The 18,923-nt window shown below is 40.2% G+C and overlaps 3 protein-coding genes and 3 non-coding genes across 6 annotated transcripts; 4 read left to right on the top strand and 2 right to left on the bottom strand.

Annotated features, from left to right (window-relative positions):
• Window positions 1-1,048: 1,048 nt before the first annotated feature.
• Window positions 1,049-1,121, top strand: trnar-ucg (transfer RNA arginine (anticodon UCG)). Its single transcript has one exon. It is a non-coding gene; the product is annotated as a tRNA-Arg (tRNA).
• Window positions 1,122-1,480: 359 nt separating this feature from the next.
• On the top strand, window positions 1,481-1,552 carry trnam-cau (transfer RNA methionine (anticodon CAU)). Its single transcript has one exon. It is a non-coding gene; the product is annotated as a tRNA-Met (tRNA).
• A 249-nt stretch (window positions 1,553-1,801) lies between these two features.
• mrpl58 (mitochondrial ribosomal protein L58) lies at window positions 1,802-3,117 on the bottom strand. Its single transcript, XM_006796955.3, has 6 exons — window positions 2,950-3,117; window positions 2,721-2,745; window positions 2,564-2,623; window positions 2,377-2,459; window positions 2,056-2,225; window positions 1,802-1,977 (listed from the first exon to the last, which is right to left on the bottom strand). The coding sequence occupies exons 1-6, from the start codon at window positions 3,109-3,111 to the stop codon at window positions 1,893-1,895; spliced, it is 585 nt and encodes a 194-aa protein (XP_006797018.1). The 5' UTR covers window positions 3,112-3,117; the 3' UTR covers window positions 1,802-1,892.
• Window positions 3,118-3,324: 207 nt separating this feature from the next.
• Window positions 3,325-3,396, bottom strand: trnaq-cug (transfer RNA glutamine (anticodon CUG)). Its single transcript has one exon. It is a non-coding gene; the product is annotated as a tRNA-Gln (tRNA).
• Window positions 3,397-3,502: 106 nt separating this feature from the next.
• On the top strand, window positions 3,503-5,923 carry LOC102790770 (uncharacterized). Its single transcript, XM_006796954.3, has 3 exons — window positions 3,503-3,827; window positions 4,880-4,968; window positions 5,067-5,923. Exons 1-3 carry the CDS (start codon window positions 3,819-3,821, stop codon window positions 5,797-5,799), a joined length of 831 nt encoding a protein of 276 aa, XP_006797017.2. The 5' UTR covers window positions 3,503-3,818; the 3' UTR covers window positions 5,800-5,923.
• A 1,317-nt stretch (window positions 5,924-7,240) lies between these two features.
• On the top strand, window positions 7,241-18,221 carry daglb (diacylglycerol lipase, beta). The gene is made up of 15 exons (XM_087845279.1): window positions 7,241-7,906; window positions 8,008-8,159; window positions 9,225-9,399; window positions 9,505-9,772; window positions 9,904-10,026; window positions 10,116-10,243; window positions 10,325-10,451; window positions 10,550-10,633; window positions 11,540-11,617; window positions 11,703-11,783; window positions 13,345-13,472; window positions 13,699-13,767; window positions 15,919-15,991; window positions 16,091-16,344; window positions 17,050-18,221. The coding sequence occupies exons 1-15, from the start codon at window positions 7,812-7,814 to the stop codon at window positions 17,243-17,245; spliced, it is 2,031 nt and encodes a 676-aa protein (XP_087701405.1). The 5' UTR covers window positions 7,241-7,811; the 3' UTR covers window positions 17,246-18,221.
• The last annotated feature ends 702 nt before the right edge of the window (window positions 18,222-18,923 follow it).

Here is an 18,923-nt window from a genome sequence, read left to right as displayed (position 1 = left end):
GTAATTAAACTGAGTAAGTAACACTTCCTGACTCTAGAAATAGTTTATGCATGTGCGGATCAGACCCTAAGGCCTCCTCTCACACAAGCTTCTCTCCCTGACCCACTAATCCTATTGCAGGTGAGATAATGTCATGTCACACAAATTAGTTGATCTCCATTCCTTTTTTCACTGGTGGCTGCAAGCTGTTGGTTATGACGGAAATAATAAGACTATGGAAGTGGCCACAAGATGGGAAGACTTTGGTCATCCAGGAAGCGCTCAGAAGAAAGCCATTGCATAGAAGTAATGTATCCTGTCACGCTTGTATTGATCCACACTATTGATATTTGGATTTATAGGCCCGACTCTATTGTCTACTGATCGTTCCACCAAGTGAGGTGTTTCAGTCATACAAAACTGGAAGGAGACCCTGGGGAAGCTGGAGAAATTATATCACAATACTGAGTTGGGAACACTCCAGCACACCATAGGATGAGTTGGAGGTGATGGCTGGTAAGAGGAAGGCTAGGTTATCCCCTGCCCAGAGAATTGACTGCATAAATCAGATATGGGCAGGGATGTTAAACTCATTTTGCATTGTCGGCTATATACAAGTCGGATATATAAAGTGTATGTATTTGTTTAAAAATATAGGGAGTAAAAGTAAAAAGTTGTCAGAAAAATAACTACTCAAGTAAAGTACAGGTATCTGAAAAGTTAACGAAGAAAGTAAACAGTAACCAAGTATTTGTACTTTGTTGCTTCCCACCTCTGTGCCAAAGTTTTTAAAGTGACTTTAGCTGATGTATTATTGGAGTAGTAAAAAACCGTAAGGCTTCAGCACATTTTGTGAGTACAGGGAAAGTTTTCTCATCAACAGCTACTGTACTTGCACGGCTTGATTTGTTGGGACAATGCCTGAAGGATAAAACGCTGCTGTTCTACAAGGTATAACATCATTTGTGTTGTAATAGAAGTTGAAATAGTGGTAGAAAGGAAAGTACCGACGTCGTATGGTTATATATTTAGGTATTTGGATATACTTGGGTTCCTCGTCTATCAATCTGACCGCGTGGCCTAATGGATAAGGCGTCTGACTTCGGATCAGAAGATTGAGGGTTCGAGTCCCTTCGTGGTCGACTTTTGCTAACGTCGCAGCCGCCAAATTCGTTTTCGTTTCAGTTGGTTTTGAGACAGCTAACCTTCCACCAAACGACAGCCGTTTTTTGGAATGTTTGTGTCCTTGAGTCAATGTTAAAATTAAAAGCAAAACGAAATGAAGATGTGTATGTGAAACGGAACTCCTAGTGAAGCTAATAATGATTGATGGTATCCGTCCAAGCGAACGCTAACGTTATGGTTATTTAACTTACTAGCGAAAACGATTATTCTTTAAGATTAAGACACTAATGTTACAAAAACTAGCAATCTTATCAGTCAGTTCCACACGTACAACATTAAGTTAAATACAGAAATAATCACCCCCTTCACCGTCGGCAGCAGAGTGGCGCAGCGGAAGCGTGCTGGGCCCATAACCCAGAGGTCGATGGATCGAAACCATCCTCTGCTAAGCCTCCTTTTTTTTTCATGAAAGAATAACCCTTGGCTCTTCTCTCTTCAACAAAGTGCTGTTTATTATTACTATAAGCGTCCTTTTATACGTGTCGTTGAACCTAGTGTGTTAAAGTAGCATTCTTAGTTAAAAGTAGTCTTCACTTAAAACATTGTTGGTGTTTAGTATGAAACGCTTTCAGTGTTTATTTTACAAACAACAAGAAAAACAACAAGAAAAACAAACAAACAAAACAACAAAAATATGTACATCAACCACTTAATAAATAGTATAAAATCACAGGATTGATTATTATAGCCACTAAATTGCAGGAGGGAGAAGTATAACAGTCATCCACTTAGTCAAAATCCACACGTCTGTTCTGCTTGGTAGCTGAATGAATCTTCTTCTTTCTGAGGCGCTCATTGTTCCTCTTTTCCAACCTGCACAACACATTTCAGGTCAAATTTAGCCATTTTTAAAGTAGATCAACAACCAAATAACACCACTCTAAGCAGTACCTTGCTGCCCTGAGAGCGATGTCTTCAGCTGTTGGCTCATGGGGCTTCTCACTGGCTTCTGCTATGATGGCAGAGATCTTCTGTATGCAGTCAGAAAGGTTTCTCTGCTGACTCCTACTCAGCTCTGAGGTCACCAGCAGTTCCCCGGCCTTAGTGATTCGGGTTTTGTTCTGCACAGCAACATCAAAGTGAGGAGTAAAAAAAAAATCTGCAAAGAGAATAACTGTATTTTCTGTTAACTGTGATGCAAGAGTAGAAATGAATGAAATTGACATCAACAAGTCAGACATATTTCTTAACTAACTGTATGTGAAAACAAACCTTTTCAAGGATTTTTTTCCGAACATCTTCTGGGATCCATTCTGCTGTTTGCACATGGAATCGGACTTCTGCTTTTGTGCTGACTGTGGATTGAAAATGGTAGACCATCTTATTAACATGCACTATGTTATGCACTGATTATGCACCAGAAAGCATTTAATTTCATTTAAAATTAAACTGTGGTAACCTTTGTTGACATGCTGACCCCCAGGACCGCTGCTTCTGCTGTAAGATACCGTCAAACGTTCTAATACATAACACAAGACCATATGGATTAATACACCGTATAAATGACATGACATTTATATGTGATTCCTCTTGAAAATATGTTTGTTTGTCCTTACCTACTGGAATGTGAACTTGGGTTTCCTGAAAAAAGTCAAAATAAAACCTGTTTCTCGATGGCAACAACTTAAACTACTCAAACTAAACACACCCTGGGATAATACACTACGTTCAATACGTCCAATAAGCTTTATTCGGAAACAGTAAACTAGTCCTTTTTAAGGGACTTTTCAGAGGCATTCTTCCTACAACAGAAAGACAGAAACTGTTCGCGTTTATTTTACTGACCTGTGTGCCGGCTGACTCTCGGGTCCCGTAACTAACACTCGACTGAAAGGTGTTGTTAGTGTGCCTCAGTACAACATTCCGTAATGTTACATGCTGCCTAATCACGTTTATTCCTACACAACGACAAAACACATAGGAACGTCGCGCAATGGAGGCCGCCATGTTGGAGTGACGTCTTCACGACGGTCGAAAGAACGTCGTGTAGCTGTTGCTGCGTCTCGTGACGGTAGCACATGTATGTGTGCTGGTATATTCCACACCAAACGTCGGGATTTATTAGTAGTATTAACGCTGTGTGTGTGCTGGTGAGATACATGTTAATTTACATTTGGGTTTGGTCCACATGTTTACAAGCAGAAACATTAAGAAAAAGTTAGGTTCCACCGAGATTTGAACTCGGATCGCTGGATTCAGAGTCCAGAGTGCTAACCATTACACCATGGAACCACACGTGCGAGTGTCAATTTTTTATGTATTCAACTACGAGAAAGAAAGATCACGCTACTACCAATGACACATAAATTATTAATACAATATTAACTCACATGATGCAGAGGCCTGAGGTTGCTTAATGGCTCCACTAGCTGGCATTTTACCATGTCACCTGTTGCGATGGACAAATCCTGTTTTTCCCGCTTTAGTCTGAACTAGGTTCTGACATTAGGGTTCCGAGGTATCTGGAAGGCGACCCTGACCTTTTTTAATGACGCAAATGGAACGGATCTCACTTTCTCACTGACCTTCGTTGTGGAAAGTACTCGGAGGAGACGGCTAGCTGGAAAAAGTGCAGATTGTGCAAAACTGACAGGAGAAGAAATTTACCTTTTGGACAAAGTGCTGAATTGCTCAGATTAAACAGCGGCTCTAAAATGAACAAGGTAGAAGATACACACTTTGATTTATCGCACACATTTGAACCAAAACATAGGGCCACTCATATTTGTCTTTCGATAAAATCCTTTATAAGTGATTATGAGATACGGAGGGAACCTTTTTGGGTTAGGGTTAGGGTTAGTATGTTTCCTCTGCTACCTGTAAACTTAAATTAATTGTATCTCTAGGTTATTTGTTTAAACTGAATATGAACAACCCATGGTAATGTCAGGGTTGCTAGCTAGCAAACAACTACAGGCATCTTGTTTGTATTAATGGCATTACCATCAAACGGTGACTACATTTAAATTTAAAATGATAGCTAAAAATGAAGAAGAACATATGAGGGATTTTGTTTCTCTTTATTTTAAATAATTATTCAAATGTGGTCTTTACACGATCTTTTTGCGTATTTCTGTTATGACCTGTTATTAAATCTGGTAATATTGCAACTTCTGTTAACATCTGTTGTCTGCATCAATGTAAGACTCATCAGATCATCAATCTGTTTGAGTAAAATGTACTTTTAACTCATTTCAAACAATAAAAACAGTAGAATATTTGCAAAAAAATAAACAAATGCCCCCATAGCAACGAAAGCTTTATTTAAAAGTTTTGGTTACATAATAAATAAATAAATATATATTGTCTATGTGATCTTATTGCATGATTCTGTTAACATGATTTTAATGTAGTAATATATTTTTATATCTGTTATCTATATTTAGACAAAAAGTGTTCTTGACTTTGTTCTTGATGTATTATTAATCCATCTCAAAAACATTTGCCCCCATCAAAGGGGCCATAGTAACACTGACTTCTTACATGAAAAAATGAAAATAAAACATGTAGTCTTTATTTATTTCTGCTATATAATCTTAGCACACGGTGTCATATGGGTTTATATGTGGCGTTTCAATGCAGCCTGCTCCCAGATTTGGTTCGTGAGCGGCCGCATGAAGCAGCGGCTGATTTTAAAGTGATGATTTAAAAGTGTAAAAGTGAGAGCTTTTCGAGATCTCTTGCTTGCTGAAATGTGGTTGTCTTTCTTTTCTAGATTCCCTCTGATGGAGCTGGAGGACTGGGGCCTGCTCAGTTGGACTGTGAAACAATCACCACCCCATGCCTGCGAGATGTGTCACATGTGTAAGAAACAAGTCTAAACTCATCAGTACACCCAGAAATTGAAATTATGAGCATATACTTATTTGGTTTTCTTAATCATTTTTAATTGTTTATTCTAGGCTGCAGATGTCTTTACCTGGATGTATCGAGCCAGAATTGGAAGACATCATTTGCCCTCCGTTACAGAGCTCAAACGTCTCAGATCGTCCAAATACACTTCCACAACCTTTTAATTGTGGCACGGCTTCTTCAGAAGAGCTGATAGAGGAGGAAAGGTTTTTCCTCAAGTTGTTTATCGAGAAGTTGGTGGCTCACATTGAGATAAAGACCCGCGCACCAAAAAGCAATGTGGACTTGAGTAAATTAGAGGCATGTGTGAGAGCGAGGACCCCTCTTGACTTACAGTTTACTGACCCAAAAGCCTTTGACAAAGTGCTCATCCCCATCTACAAAGACCTTTGCACACAGTTTGGCTCCAAATACCTTCTGCTTGCTGCCCTGGACTCTGGGGATGTTGCCTTTGAAGCAGCTGTCGCAGAAGGACTGAAAACACGGCTAACAGCGTCTGCACAGAAACCTGACAACCTGTTGAAGAGGCTTTTCTCCAAGAGGTCATTCAAGGTCGCTCCGTTCAGAGATGTGAAACCACGTCACACTGATGAAACCAGCCAGGACGACAGAAAACCGATTCCACCTTTGATGAACAGAAAGGGAGACGGTGTCCGGAGGAGGCTGTCCTCCATGGCTTCTGCTGTAAAAAAGAGATTTGGTGACAACTTTGTCACCAGTGAATGCCAAAAACTGGATTTCTTTAATGGCAAGCCTCAGTTTATGATTGCCCCCCTTCTCTAATATTTATCCTGAGAGATCTGAGGATGAGCTATTAAATTGGTATTTTTTAAAGTAATGTTTATCTTGAAATATTTAAAGAGGATTTGTTATATTTGGACTATTTTAATAAAACATTGAACATGGATCAGAGTAAGCTGTCAAGTTTTTTTTTTTTTTTGATCATCGATGGTTTCATCATATCCTGAAACTAAATGTACATCCAAAGACGTGCATGCAAATAATATTGTAGACAAACAACAAACTGCAGTGAGAGTCATATGTATGTAAGTATGGTATCTCTTGAGTGACATAAAAGTATAGCAACAAAACCATAAACTGTGTAATAAAGATGGTAACCGCATTATGCATTTGAAGCCTCAACTTGTGTATCTTGATTATCACCAGCTCTTTTTTCCCCACATTTTTTTATTTATCTATTTTAGCTCATTTTAATTGGTGGCTCTGATTTAGGAATGAAGGACACTGCATGCTCATATGTAAGAGTCACAAAATCATCATGCTCTAATACATGCCCAGTCTTTTTCATAATCAGTTTAACTCTTCATGAGGAACTAAATAAGAACTGTAACTAATGACTAAGACCATAAAGTCAACAGAAGAATGTTTATTGATTGATTTATTGACCCTGTTATTGTAGGGTCTACCTTACAATATAAAGCACCTTGAGGCGACTGTTGTTGTGATTTGGCGCTATGTAAATAAAATTGAATTGAATTAAAGCCATACATTACACACACACACATAATCTTCGTCACCCCCTGTGGCAACGTGGCAAAATGATAATTTACTCATCTAAAATCTGTCAGGCAGTCAGTAATCCAAGAGATGGTGGGATAATGTTTCTGGCATTTCCCGTAGCTTCTCTCTCGGTAGGAGCGGTTATATTGTATAAAATGCTCTTGAGAAATCAAAGAAGGAAGCCCATTTGTACCATGCAGCCATTACTAGAAGTGGTAGAATCAATACCAACACTGGTATATGTATTGGATCGATGCTGTGCGACAGGATCTATATTTAGATACATACATACATCAGAAAGGAGACATGTCTGTGTAAATACTGGTCCTCTCAATAAGTCCCACTTAACATTAACTAATAATAAAGATAACGTTTTATTTTTGTGATAGCTGTTGCTTTAGAAGACTGATTATCAATTAACTATTCAGGCATTCAAATAATAATGAACAGTCATTAAAAACGTGTTTTGACAGGTTGATGATAATTTAGTTCATAAGTCATGTCATGCTGCTTTTAAGCTGCCTTTAAGTTAAAAGTATCTGTATCGGTATAGGTATCGACAATACTCCCTCCAGTATCTCATGTTGTGAAATCGTGCTTCAGCTGGAAACTGTCAACAGAAGAGAGCTATATTTCTGTCTGTATGGTGAACAAGAAACCGGAACTCTAGTTTGTCCCTGTTTCACCGGAAAACATATGCGGACGGACACTGCTAATTTTCCTGACAAAACAACCCCAAACCTACTCAAATGTATCCGTTTTTTGTTTCCCTAACATTTATCAGGCGACATGGCGTACTCAGTAATATGCTGACACATTACTAGCTAAGTAGATAGTCCTTGTCATTGGTATTTGTGTTTAGTTTCTCGGAATAGCTCGATAGTATTTTTAGCTAAGGTTAGATGCTAATCGCGTAACATCCTGGAGGCTGTCCCATTAACAGCATTAGTTGCACGGTCTAATGCTAGCCAAACCAAGTGCCAGCAGGTCGCATACGTCTAAGAACAACAGTCACAGGTCGGCCTTGTCGGGTGTAGCTGACACACGCGCCAGGGTGGAGTTAGCGGTGTGGGGTCCAGATCGTATGGGATAATTATGCAACGTTGGAATTTTGATGAGACACCAGTGGGTGAAGATCGTTGCCAGCTGGGTTGGCTGTTGCTTTGTCAGTGAAGTCATGCATGACGTGAACTTTGTGTTGCTCAAGAGAAGCCTGGCCACTGTGTAGCGGCGAAGCCATCCTCAGTGAGAGATCTCCGCTGTTTACCTGCAAAATGCCCGGAATGGTGGTGTTTGGTCGGCGCTGGGGGATAGCCAGCGACGATCTGGTCTTCCCGGGCTCCTTTGAACTGTTCATCCGTATACTTTGGTATGTTGATTACTCTCGTGAATACTGAAACACCTTTGCTAACCTAAGCCTGCCTAACTCGGCGCATTAATATAACTGACTTTGTTGTTGTCTTTCTCCAGGTGGATTGGCACTATGGTGTTGTTCATTTATCACAAGGGTCACTTCGAATGTAACGGGAGAGCAGTTCTTCATAGCTACCTGGTTGGACTGCTGGTTGTGCTGGCACTCATCATCCTCTCACTGTGTGCTATTGTCTACATCAGTGCTCAAGGTAAATTAGTTGGGGTTCATTAGAGGTCTGCCTCCTTAGTGCACACACAAGGGCCACAACCTTAACCTGAAAATGACTGAACTGTAACAGTACTATAAGGTCATTAAGATAATTTGGGGCCTGATTATTCAAGACCTTGAATGTGAGGAGCAGGATTTTAAATTCAGTTGTGGATTTAACAGGGAGCCAATGAAGAGAAGCCAGTATCGGAGAAATATGCTCTCGTTCTAGTCCCTGTCAGGACTCTTGCAGCAGCATTTTAGATCAACTGAAGTGAACCCTAAACTGAACAATGCCATTGAGTCATTTCCCGTTTGCTTCTTTAGCAACATATATTGAGCATCTCCTTTTTATTGTGTAAGAGTTTTCTGATGGGGAAAATTGGCAAATCCTAACCCATGCATTAGACCGTGCTCGAGAAGGAGTGTGTCTTTTCCACACCTGCACTTTTCTAGAAAATGCCCAACAAAGGAGTGTATCACTGCAGTCATTCAGATATGAGTAGTCTTTTACTGGCTAGCTCCCTAGTACAGAGTACACATGATGTGGGAATAGAGCAGCTAGCGAGTGGGCATCCTGTGAGCTCCCTGCATGCTCTGTTCAGGCAGCTTCTTGACTTAAATCTAATGGAGAATTTGGAGTAGTGTGGATACTTCTGAAGCGCACATTTTCATGCTGTGTGCTACATGTGAGAAAGGACAGCTGTGAAGAATATTTTGATTTAATTCTCCTGCCTTTTCCTTCATCATGTTTGGCGGAGAGCTGACTGAATGCTGGACTAAGTTGTTGTTGCATCAAGTTGCGTTTTCTAAAAGATGCTGGTTAGAATACTAACTTTAGATGAAAACAGTTAAAACTGTCGCAGACCATAGCATGCATCAGTCCAACACGTGATTGGCTCAAATGTTTTCTGGTTTGGCTGGTGATTGGCTCTTTGCAGAAACAATTTTACTGATTTGAAAGTTTTCAAACTAACACTTATATGTTGCACATTTAAAGATCTGCCTGTCTGTTATGGAAATTTCTTTCTGTATCTTTAGTGTAAATTAATTTTTACTCTGTCAGGTACCATTACAAACCCCGGCCCGCGGCGCTCTATGCCTGCGCTGGTGTACCTGCGGGCGATACTGTATGTCCCTGAGCTGGTGTGGGCCTGTCTGGGAGCTGTCTGGGTGTCGGATGATGGCCGTGGCTGTGATCCTGCCACGGTAGGAGCCGTTATCTCGGCAGTTGTCGCCAGGTAGGTTGTTCAGGTGTGAGGATTTTGGTTTATTCAACTAGTTAATTAGTTAACGTTGCTTTGATCAACCTTTTCCCCCCCCGCTTGTTTCCGTTGTGGCAACAGCTGGATCATCCTGCTGTTCACGGCCGTGGGGGTAGTGTTTGTTTTTGACCCACTGGGAAACCCTCGTCCTCAGCCTCCTGCCATGGAGCCGCTGGGAGTGCGAGACATGCAGAGCAGCGAGGGCACCCAGTTTCTATCCACGGCTCGCTCGCTCGCTGTTAAAGTGTGGGAGAGCAGGCTGCGGCTCGTATGCTGCTGCCTGCCGCAGGACGAGAGCTCCCGGGCAGCGTTTTCCAGCATCTCTCAGCTCTTCAGCAGCTTCTTCTCTGTAAGAGATTTTTGAAACGAAGCAGAATACAGGCTGAAAAAAAGAATGTATTTAACATTAAAATAAGCTGCGTCGAATATAATTTCCACTGATGCAAAACCCACTGTGAGATCCTCTCTGTCATGCTGCAGGACACAGATCTGGTTCCAAGTGACATAGCAGCCGGTTTGGCTCTGCTGCACCAGGAGCAGGATAAGATGGAGCGAAGCAGAGATCCTGATGTCGTAGTCCCTCACAGCCCTTCCTCTCCTGTAGTAAGTCATGATTCATGTAGATGAAGTCGAGCTCGTGCTGTGAAACCAGCAAAGCAGAGTCCTACTTATTTGTCTTTTACCATTTCAAGGGAGAAGACCTGGAGGTCGAGCTGGAGAAAGCCACCCACTGGATGCAGTTTGCTGCGGCGGCTTACGGCTGGCCGCTGTACATTTACTCCAACCTCTTTACCGGGCCCTGCAAGCTCAGTGGAGACTGGTAAGGTGCTGTGCGCGTTGGAATCAGCGGAACCTTTGGTGAGACAAGTAACCCAAATCCTAACGCGTGCACGTGTTTCAGCTGCAGGAGTCGCGTAGCCGAGGACGAAATCGTTGGAGGAGATCACCTCGGCTGCCACTTCTCATCCATCCTACAAACCACTGGTTTGCAGTACAGAGACTTTATCCACGTCAGCTTCCACAACCAGGTGGGGGTTTCACTCGCCATTTATGTTACATAAGGTTCAAGTTGAAGGCCACCTCCAGCCTCACAACAGCACATCTAAGCACACGTGGTATGTTGCAGATCTATGAGATCCCCTTCTTCGTGGCTCTGGATCATAAGAGGGAGGCGATTCTGGTGGCTGTCAGAGGAACTCTTTCACTCAAAGTGAGTTGGGACCTATTTTTCCCACTTTTCCCTAGCAAAAATAGTATGGGGTATCAGCTGTCTAAGTGTGGATTGTTTGTTGTATGTTTGTTTGTTTTTTCTTCCCTTCCCCACAGACAGCCCTCTCATTCTTATTTTGAAAGTCGATACTAACCAGCTATACATGAGCTTTCCTGTCTTGTGTTTACTTGCTGGCAGGCTTTGATGTCACTCCACCAATCTGCCTTTGTGTCCTTGCTTTATATCACAGGACACCTTCAGAAGTCTTTTTCTGGCAGCATGAGATATGAAACAATACAATTATATGGTGGTGATTTTAAAATCATGACTGATCCATGTGTGGTGCTTTCCTCACTTACACTTACACAAACTTTAAGTGGCTAACCCATCTGTATTTTCAACTCATTTTCTTTTTCATCCCTCTGAGAGAACAGAGCTATCCACCATCACATTAATAGTGGACATTCCCTTTGTTCATATTTTGAAAAAAGCAGTTTTTGTACTGGCCTTTTCTGTGTGGCAGATACAAAATCCAAAGAATACACTCAGAGCCACATTTGTAATGCTTACTGTCTATTCTTGTCTCTTAATTTTCAGTATCACTTCCCTCTTTTTGTGTGCAACGAAGTGAAAAGTCAGTGAAAGGATAGACTGATAAATACAGGTCTCATGTGCTGATCTGATGCCATGTGACCCTTCAGCACTCACTCAATAGCACTTATACAAAAACAAAGTTGAAGTGAAAGAAGGTGTGTTTGCATCATTGAGTGTCGACACATGTGAGCGATGTAGGTGAAATGGTGATTAGATTTGGATTAATTTAACATTTCTTCTTATGAGTCTGGAGCTTCAGGAAGGAGCTGAATGATTTTTACCCACAAGAGTTAAACTTCATGTCTCCTGCAGGATGTCCTCACAGACCTGTCTGCTGAATGTGAGAACCTGCCTATAGAAGGAGTGTTGGGAGCCTGCTACGCCCACAAGGTGAACATTCATTTAAATACAGCTCTCCAAGGTTGTCATTGTTGAGGTTTCTGCCAGATTCAGCAGATGTCTGTGTCTCCTGCAGGGCATCAGCCAGGCAGCGGGTTACGTCTACAAGAGGCTGGTGAACGATGGCATCCTGAACCAGGCTTTCTCCATTGCACCGGTAAGAAATGTAACTGGGCCAGAGGCTACCTTTCAGTTACACTTTAGGTTATTTTAGTTTTATCACAACTGGATCATTTCATCAAAGATCAGGTAGTACTTCCCACTGAACCACCTGAGAATCAGTTTTCTTTTGGGGTTTTTGTTTGTTTTTTTTCTGTTAAAAGTTTTTTTTTCCTTCCCACAGTCGCTAAGTGCTTGCTAATAGAGGGTCACTTGATTTTTCTTTTTTTATTCTAATATTTTAGGGTCTTTCCAATATAAAACACCCTGAGGCGACTGTTCTTGTGAACTGACACTTCATAAATAAAACTGACTTGAATTTTATGAAGTCAGTGTGAGTTACGGGCGCTTGAAGTACACAAGGGTGTGTCCAAATGTCCACCATTTGTGATCCTTGATGCTTGGCCACAAGAGAGAGCAGCATAACATTTTCAAGGCTAAAAAACAGGGTTTTTTTTCCTCATAACCACCTGAACATCAGTGTCACAGGACTCGTATAAAAACTGCACCGATTTAATGTCAAGAAGAACAGAAAACAAACGTTGCATCCTGGATGTTTGAGCTGTTTTCTGATAATTCTTTGAAAAGAAAAAAACCCATTTTGGTTAAACTCTCAGGGGCCAAATCCCAATGGGGGATTGGTGTTTGGTCAAAACAAGTTATGTGATCTCAAAGGTGTCCTTTTTACCTACATTGTGAAACGAGACTCATCTTCAACATATGATTCCTTAAGAGTCAATGGTATCTTTGAATGTAGTCATATAATAAAGAGTTATTAAATTATCCAATGTGCTCAATCCACTTATACTTAAAGCTTTATAACACTTCTGCTTTTTCATCTGCTAAAACGTGTGCAAGAGCCAAGAGAACAATCGCAGTGTTGTGGCTCCAAACCAAGCCCAACATGAAGGAAAAACAACTTTTTTCAACATCAGAAAGTTGTTAGTAGGTTGTTGCACATATTCTTGGTGGAAAAAACATTTTTACTACTCAAAGTTTATTCTCCTTTGGATTCATTCTGCAGCACCAGCTAAGCTTCACATGCTCATGATAACCAGTTGGTAAAACCATATATGACACTGCGATTATCAAGAATTTGCATGTGTCTCACAGTGTCACCATAAGTTGTCAGTTAAACTTGCAAACTGCACCTAATTTGCTCTAACTCAGCCTTCTCAGTTTTGCAACTTTGTGTGCAGAGAATTTCAAATAAAACGTTCATTTTTATCCCACGTGGTGATGTCAACACCCTTGAAGATTTACCCAAAAAACACTTTCTGAAGTTTTCACTTGTGGATTCTCAGAAAAGGAGCTTAAAGTTTGAAGTGGCTACAAAGTTGGTTTGATTGCTTAAATGTGTGTTTCAGCTGAAACTCTATTAAAAAACTCACAAGATTTTATTTGTGAGACAATCTGAAAATATAAAACTGGCCTGCTTTTTTCCCTCCTATATGGAAAAATAACAGCTCTGCTTTCTGTGTGTGCGCACACAGGCAGTTACCTCCCTTCTTCTGTTTGAAGCCACACAGATGACGTGTTTGTGCTCCTGTTTTTCGTAGGAGTATAAATTGGTGATCACCGGTCACAGTTTGGGTGCTGGTGCAGCCTCAGTGCTGGCTATCCTCTTGCGCAATTCCTTCCCCACCCTGCAGTGCTATGCATTCTCTCCACCAGGGGGCCTCCTAAGGTAAGGCTGACAAAGTCTGAGGTCAGGACCGATTTTAATTGGCAGCTACAGGCAGCTGTCTGTGGAAGAGCTGTGTGGCTGAGCAGTAATTAGAAAAACTGCTTTGCCACCCAGTTAATGTGATGTATGTAATGTCATATTTAAATAGTTGATTACGCTTGTAAACTGTCAGGTATGGGACAGTTGTCTTAATGTGTTTTTTGTTCTACTTCCTCTCTGTGTGCAGTAAAGCTTTAGCTGATTACTCCAAGGACTTTGTGGTCTCAGTGGTCCTGGGAAAGGATCTGGTTCCCAGGTAACACGGAAAGCTCGTTACATTATTTACTTCTTAGGAATCAGAAAGTATTGAGTAACTAAATTCAGAGCTCATAGTCAGTGTGTGATGCTGAATAGATGCTTGTGACACTGATCTTCACTGGTCACAGTGGATCATTAAAGGTCGTGTATATTTGTGTGTTAGCACACAGCAGTGCTGTCTTCAAAAAGCCTGCATGAACGCTCTGTGGTGAAACTATTATAGACGACTGCATGATGGAGATTCTATATTTGGCTCTACCCTGTTATTACTCACATAGGAGAATACAAGTGTAACTGCCACACTCCTTTACTTTCTAAGCCTTTGTCAATATTTTAACTCAAATTTCTATATCTAAGGGTGTAAACTATTGTGTGAACAGATGCTGACATGTTTTAAAAAACAGAACATTTTCAGACTCTAGTATTTCCCCTAAGTTGATTTCTAATAATATATTATCATGTGTTTGTATACATGATGCCATTAAAGTGATCTAAATATTAAGGAATCAAAAATGTGATCAAGTAATATAACAGCCGTGAGTGTTTTTATTTTACGTACTTGAAATATTTAGAATCTAAGACGTTTGTTCTCTCTGTCCACTTAGTCTCAAACCAACTTCAAGTCAGGACAAAAAAGACAAAGTGATGTTTGTTTTCGTCCTATAAGTAAGACAACGAGGAAGCGTTAGTTCAGTCACTAGCAATATGTCATTGTTAACTAATGCTAGCTCACCTGCTAACATAGACTAGCTGCTAACAGTGTAAAGTAGCAAATTCCTATCTTAAGTAAGTAACATCAGCTAATTTGGCTAATTAATGTAGCTGTTTATTTTCAAGTTATGCTATGAGCTAATTTTGTGAAATAATGACGTCACAGCAGCTTTACAGCTGCTGGCTAACCATCGCTCTGTCTGTTCATATTGTTAGCAGTATATCTGCTGTAACAGATAAGTGGGTCAGTCTGTGATTCATCAGTATTTTCTTCCCTGTACTCTACCAACAATTTTTTTTTGTATTATGGTAAGAGTACCTTAGAAAATGATGATGCTGATGATAATAATAATAATTTCTGTAGGAATTAAGTTTCATGTGAAGCATATAACCGGAAGGTTTTTTTAGGCTGTAACTTCCTTTTTTCTTAAAACATATTCTAATCATAAACTTTTTCCACTTCTGCGTTACCAGTACAAATATAAAACAGACAGTAAAATAAATTCCAGACTTTTCATAAATAATATTGATGGTAGAGGTTTTTTTATGTTTGTTTGTTTGTTTGTTTGTTTGTTTGTTTGTTAAAAAAATCCAATCCACACTCATTTGATCTAGAAAAGTTGTAGTCATTTTATCTGATGATTTTAATTTTATTTTAAATTATTGTCTATCAATTGTAATTGTATTTATGATGTAATTTGGTTTTATGAAAATGTATGTTTTATTGTAATATGTATTTATTTAGATTGTAAGCCCAACAAGGGACAATTGTTGAAAATTAGCAGTAGCTATAAACCTATGTGCGGTACATCAGTCTCATGTCTTGCACTTGAACTATGTTTAACTGCACTGTCCCTTTTAAATAAATAAATTCAAATTCAAAAAAATGTGAGGGGGAAAAATATTCCCTATTTGTAAAATATATTAACTAAAAAAAAAAAGTCCTGGGACCAGTATAGCAAAAGCTGTAATGGTCCACTTGGGGAAATAAATTTGTTTGGCCTTCAGACAACAATTCTGATCACTACACTACAGCACAGGCAAAAAAAAAACAAAAAAACCAACAAGTCACTCTCAAAAGCGTGTCACTTTTAATTATACACCTATGATTATAAGCTACTGAAGGGAAATGTCAGCTTGTGAATTGTGAAAAGGGTTTATGAGCCACCAGGGAAAGTTCGCTGGAGTTCGATGACATTTGCTGGGAAAATGATTGCTAAAGCCCCAATCACACAGGCCTACTGACTGGTCAGTGACCCCCAGGCAACCACCTGTCACTAGGGGAGAAAAAAGCATGGATGGACCACAAAATCTCCAGTTTCTCAAGTTGTTTTAGTGAATGTTTGCAGACAAACGCGATCTTTTGAGTTTTTATGAATGTTGCACCGACAAGCTTATAATCAATCAACTGTCTCTGTTTGTTTTGTTTTCTGCTAAGACTGAGCATTCCAAACATGGAGGATCTGAAGAGAAAGCTACTGAAAATAGTTTCAAACTGCAATAAACCCAAAGTAAGAACCCTTCATATAGCCCTATGCCTTTAGACTATCTGGAAATATCTTGAAGTCGCACTTGTGAATTTTGCACCCTTTTTCATGTTTGCATTGCAGTACCGCATCCTGCTGCAGGGATGTTGGTACGAGTTGTTTGGCGGAGACCCGGATGACTGCCCCACTGAGATGGATAACAGGAGGGAGCAAGAGCTTAGCCAGCCCCTCCTGGGAGAGGAGTCTCTAATCATTCGCCACTCATCCTCCTATCAGAGCCTGGGATCGGATGAATCACCCGCCCACACACCTGCACACTTGCCTCTCTTCCTGCCGGGACGCATTCTGCATATCACAGAAGATGGGCCGACGCGGAGGTGGGTCTGCAAATGTTTCATGTTTCCAATGAGCAGATTCACAGCAGACTCTCCAAGTGTTGATGACTTTGTGTATCTTGTAATTCTTTTTCAAGAAAGGCAAAAGTTCTTGACACATTCTTGGTCGATCACTGACTGGTTTGTGGTTCAAAAGTACTTCATATCCCCATCAACAGTAAAGCAATTAGGGAACCCAATGGCAATTTTGCTAGCTTAGCATATGAGGACCAGTTAAGTATTTTTGATCACTATGCTAGTGTTTCAAACTAGATGTGTGGGGGAAGGACCAAGGGTTACTGCATACTGATGGAGTACGACTGTGCACAGACCATTCGAATTCTTTGGGACACTAATGAGAGAAGTTATGTCCAAAGTCAACATCGTGTTGCATTTAGTAAGACTTGAAACTGGAAACTGAAGACATAAACTCAACAGAAAAATAGTTACTGATGGCATGTTTCAAACAGCTGAGAGCAGTTTTCCTATGCAGTTCATTTTACAACCAGAGGAGTCTCCCCCTGCTGGACATTAGAAAAAATACCCCCATTCTTTTAAAGCAAGCTACTTCCATTATTTATCTATAGTCTGTAATCTGTGTTTAGGCTGTCATGTGTTCATGTTCATTATAACCCCTAAGCCTAACTATAGTGTTATGAGAGATAAGCACATAAATTATTTGGTCACTCTGTCCTCTATTTTCCTTAGATCCTGCTTTTCCCAGGTCCGGTACCGTGCCGACTGGTCAAATGAAATGGCATTCCGGAGTATTTTGATCAGCCCCAGGATGCTTACGGATCACATGCCCGACATTGTGCTCCGAGCACTCGGCACTCTGACCAAGGACAAGCCCTTTTCCCTGTGCCCTTCATCTTTAAGCGACAGCCAGCACAACGCTATCTGAAATGTACCATAGAGACTGTTTCCTTGTGTCTTCACTCCCAGCCTCCGCAATGTTTAAACCACCTGCCGATCATTTATTTTCTGTGTGTCGATGCCTGATAAAGGACTGCTTCAGGTAGTTCGCGTGGCCTGTAATCACACCATTTCCTCATGTTTTGGCTCCAAGCCTTATGAAATTTCAAAGATTTCAAATATACAAGTATTTGATCAGAGAAAATATGTGAAAGTGTAGAGAGCTGCCTGTTATGATCGCCATGGAGGGAACCTTATTTGTAAAGAAAAACTCTCTGGAGCACAAGTTTCATTTGTTTAATTGCACTTTTAATGATTTATATCAAATAATTTTATGTATTTTGACTTTGAGTTACTCCTCGAGCAACTGAATGCCATGATCTTTGAATGTGCGTTGTGTACAATATTTGACAGTGCTGCAGTTTTTACCGTGATGCCGGTGTTGTTGATTTTTATGTCTGTGTGAGCGGTGTGTGGATGGAAGAGGCTGCCCCCTCCTTTCTTATCTTCTTTCTCTTCAGAGAGTGAGAGCAGACTGAGTCAGAGTGATAAAGAGGTAGCTTTCGCCACAGAAACCTGTACCGGATTCACACCTTCATTGTGTAGTAGCTGTGGTTAGCTTGTCCTGTGTTTAATGTCTTGAGACATCAGGGTGAACAGTGCCTATGCATTACAGAAACCAAGCTGAGAGACACGGTGATGAGCACAGCTTGTTTACAGTGAGATTTTTTTTTTTCTTCAGTGCAGTTTGAATAGTGCATGGTGTTTGACATAAATGTGTTGGTGTAAGAAGTAGAAAGATTGTACTTACACAAAAGATGGGAACCTGTTTACTTGCCATGGATATTGCTCATTTCAGGTGATATATATATATATTATATTATAATATGCCTGCATAACAATCTCAAATCCTCAATAGAAAGCATTGGACTCCTGGATGCAATTAAACTCTTTTGTGAAGCACACCTTTTTTATTCTTTCATTTTTTCCCCTCTTCTGAATAAACAATGAGTTTCTCAGTGAGAGGAGCCTGTTGATCTTAGAGCCAGCAAGCTTTATAAAGCTTAACAATGGGATTAATCCACAGACTGAAGCCACAGGAGTCAGTTGGGGGGATGTAATTATGAACAGACCAGGAGGCATTAGTTCTTACCCTACTTTTAACTTTAAACACAAACAAATTCAAGAAAAAAAGTATGACTGTTGTTATGTAATGCAGACTGCTCATTTGAAAGAGGCAAGGAGATCAATGTAAGCAATAATAAAGAGTTAACTAAAATATATATATATATATTTTAGTGCAGAGATTCTTTTTAGAACCTCTGCATTAATGCTATACTTAAGGCTATATATTACATAAAGACTGAAAGAAACATAAAATGTGTTAAACTTTGATGTTTGGTATAAAAGGTTGCTTTTATGGAAGTCTTTACCATAAATCAAAAAGAAATTAACAACATATTATCCCTAAAAACACTTTTTTTCTGTTCCAAATTGGATAAATTTGTCCTGTAAACAAATTCAGTTCAGTTGATTTTTGCTTAACTAGTGCCAAATAGCAACAACAGTCGCCTCATGGTGCTTTATAATGTGAAGTAAAGAACCCACACGAATACAGAGGAAACGGCAAAGATCAGAAGACCCCTATAACTACGCACTCGGTGACA

Source organism: Neolamprologus brichardi, chromosome 8 (assembly GCF_056152115.1).
Source record: "Neolamprologus brichardi isolate AB-2024 chromosome 8, ASM5615211v1, whole genome shotgun sequence".
NCBI lineage: Eukaryota > Metazoa > Chordata > Actinopteri > Cichliformes > Cichlidae > Neolamprologus > Neolamprologus brichardi.
The sequence above is the reverse complement of the archived record's forward strand: the minus strand, read 5'-3'. Positions and strand labels throughout refer to the sequence as shown.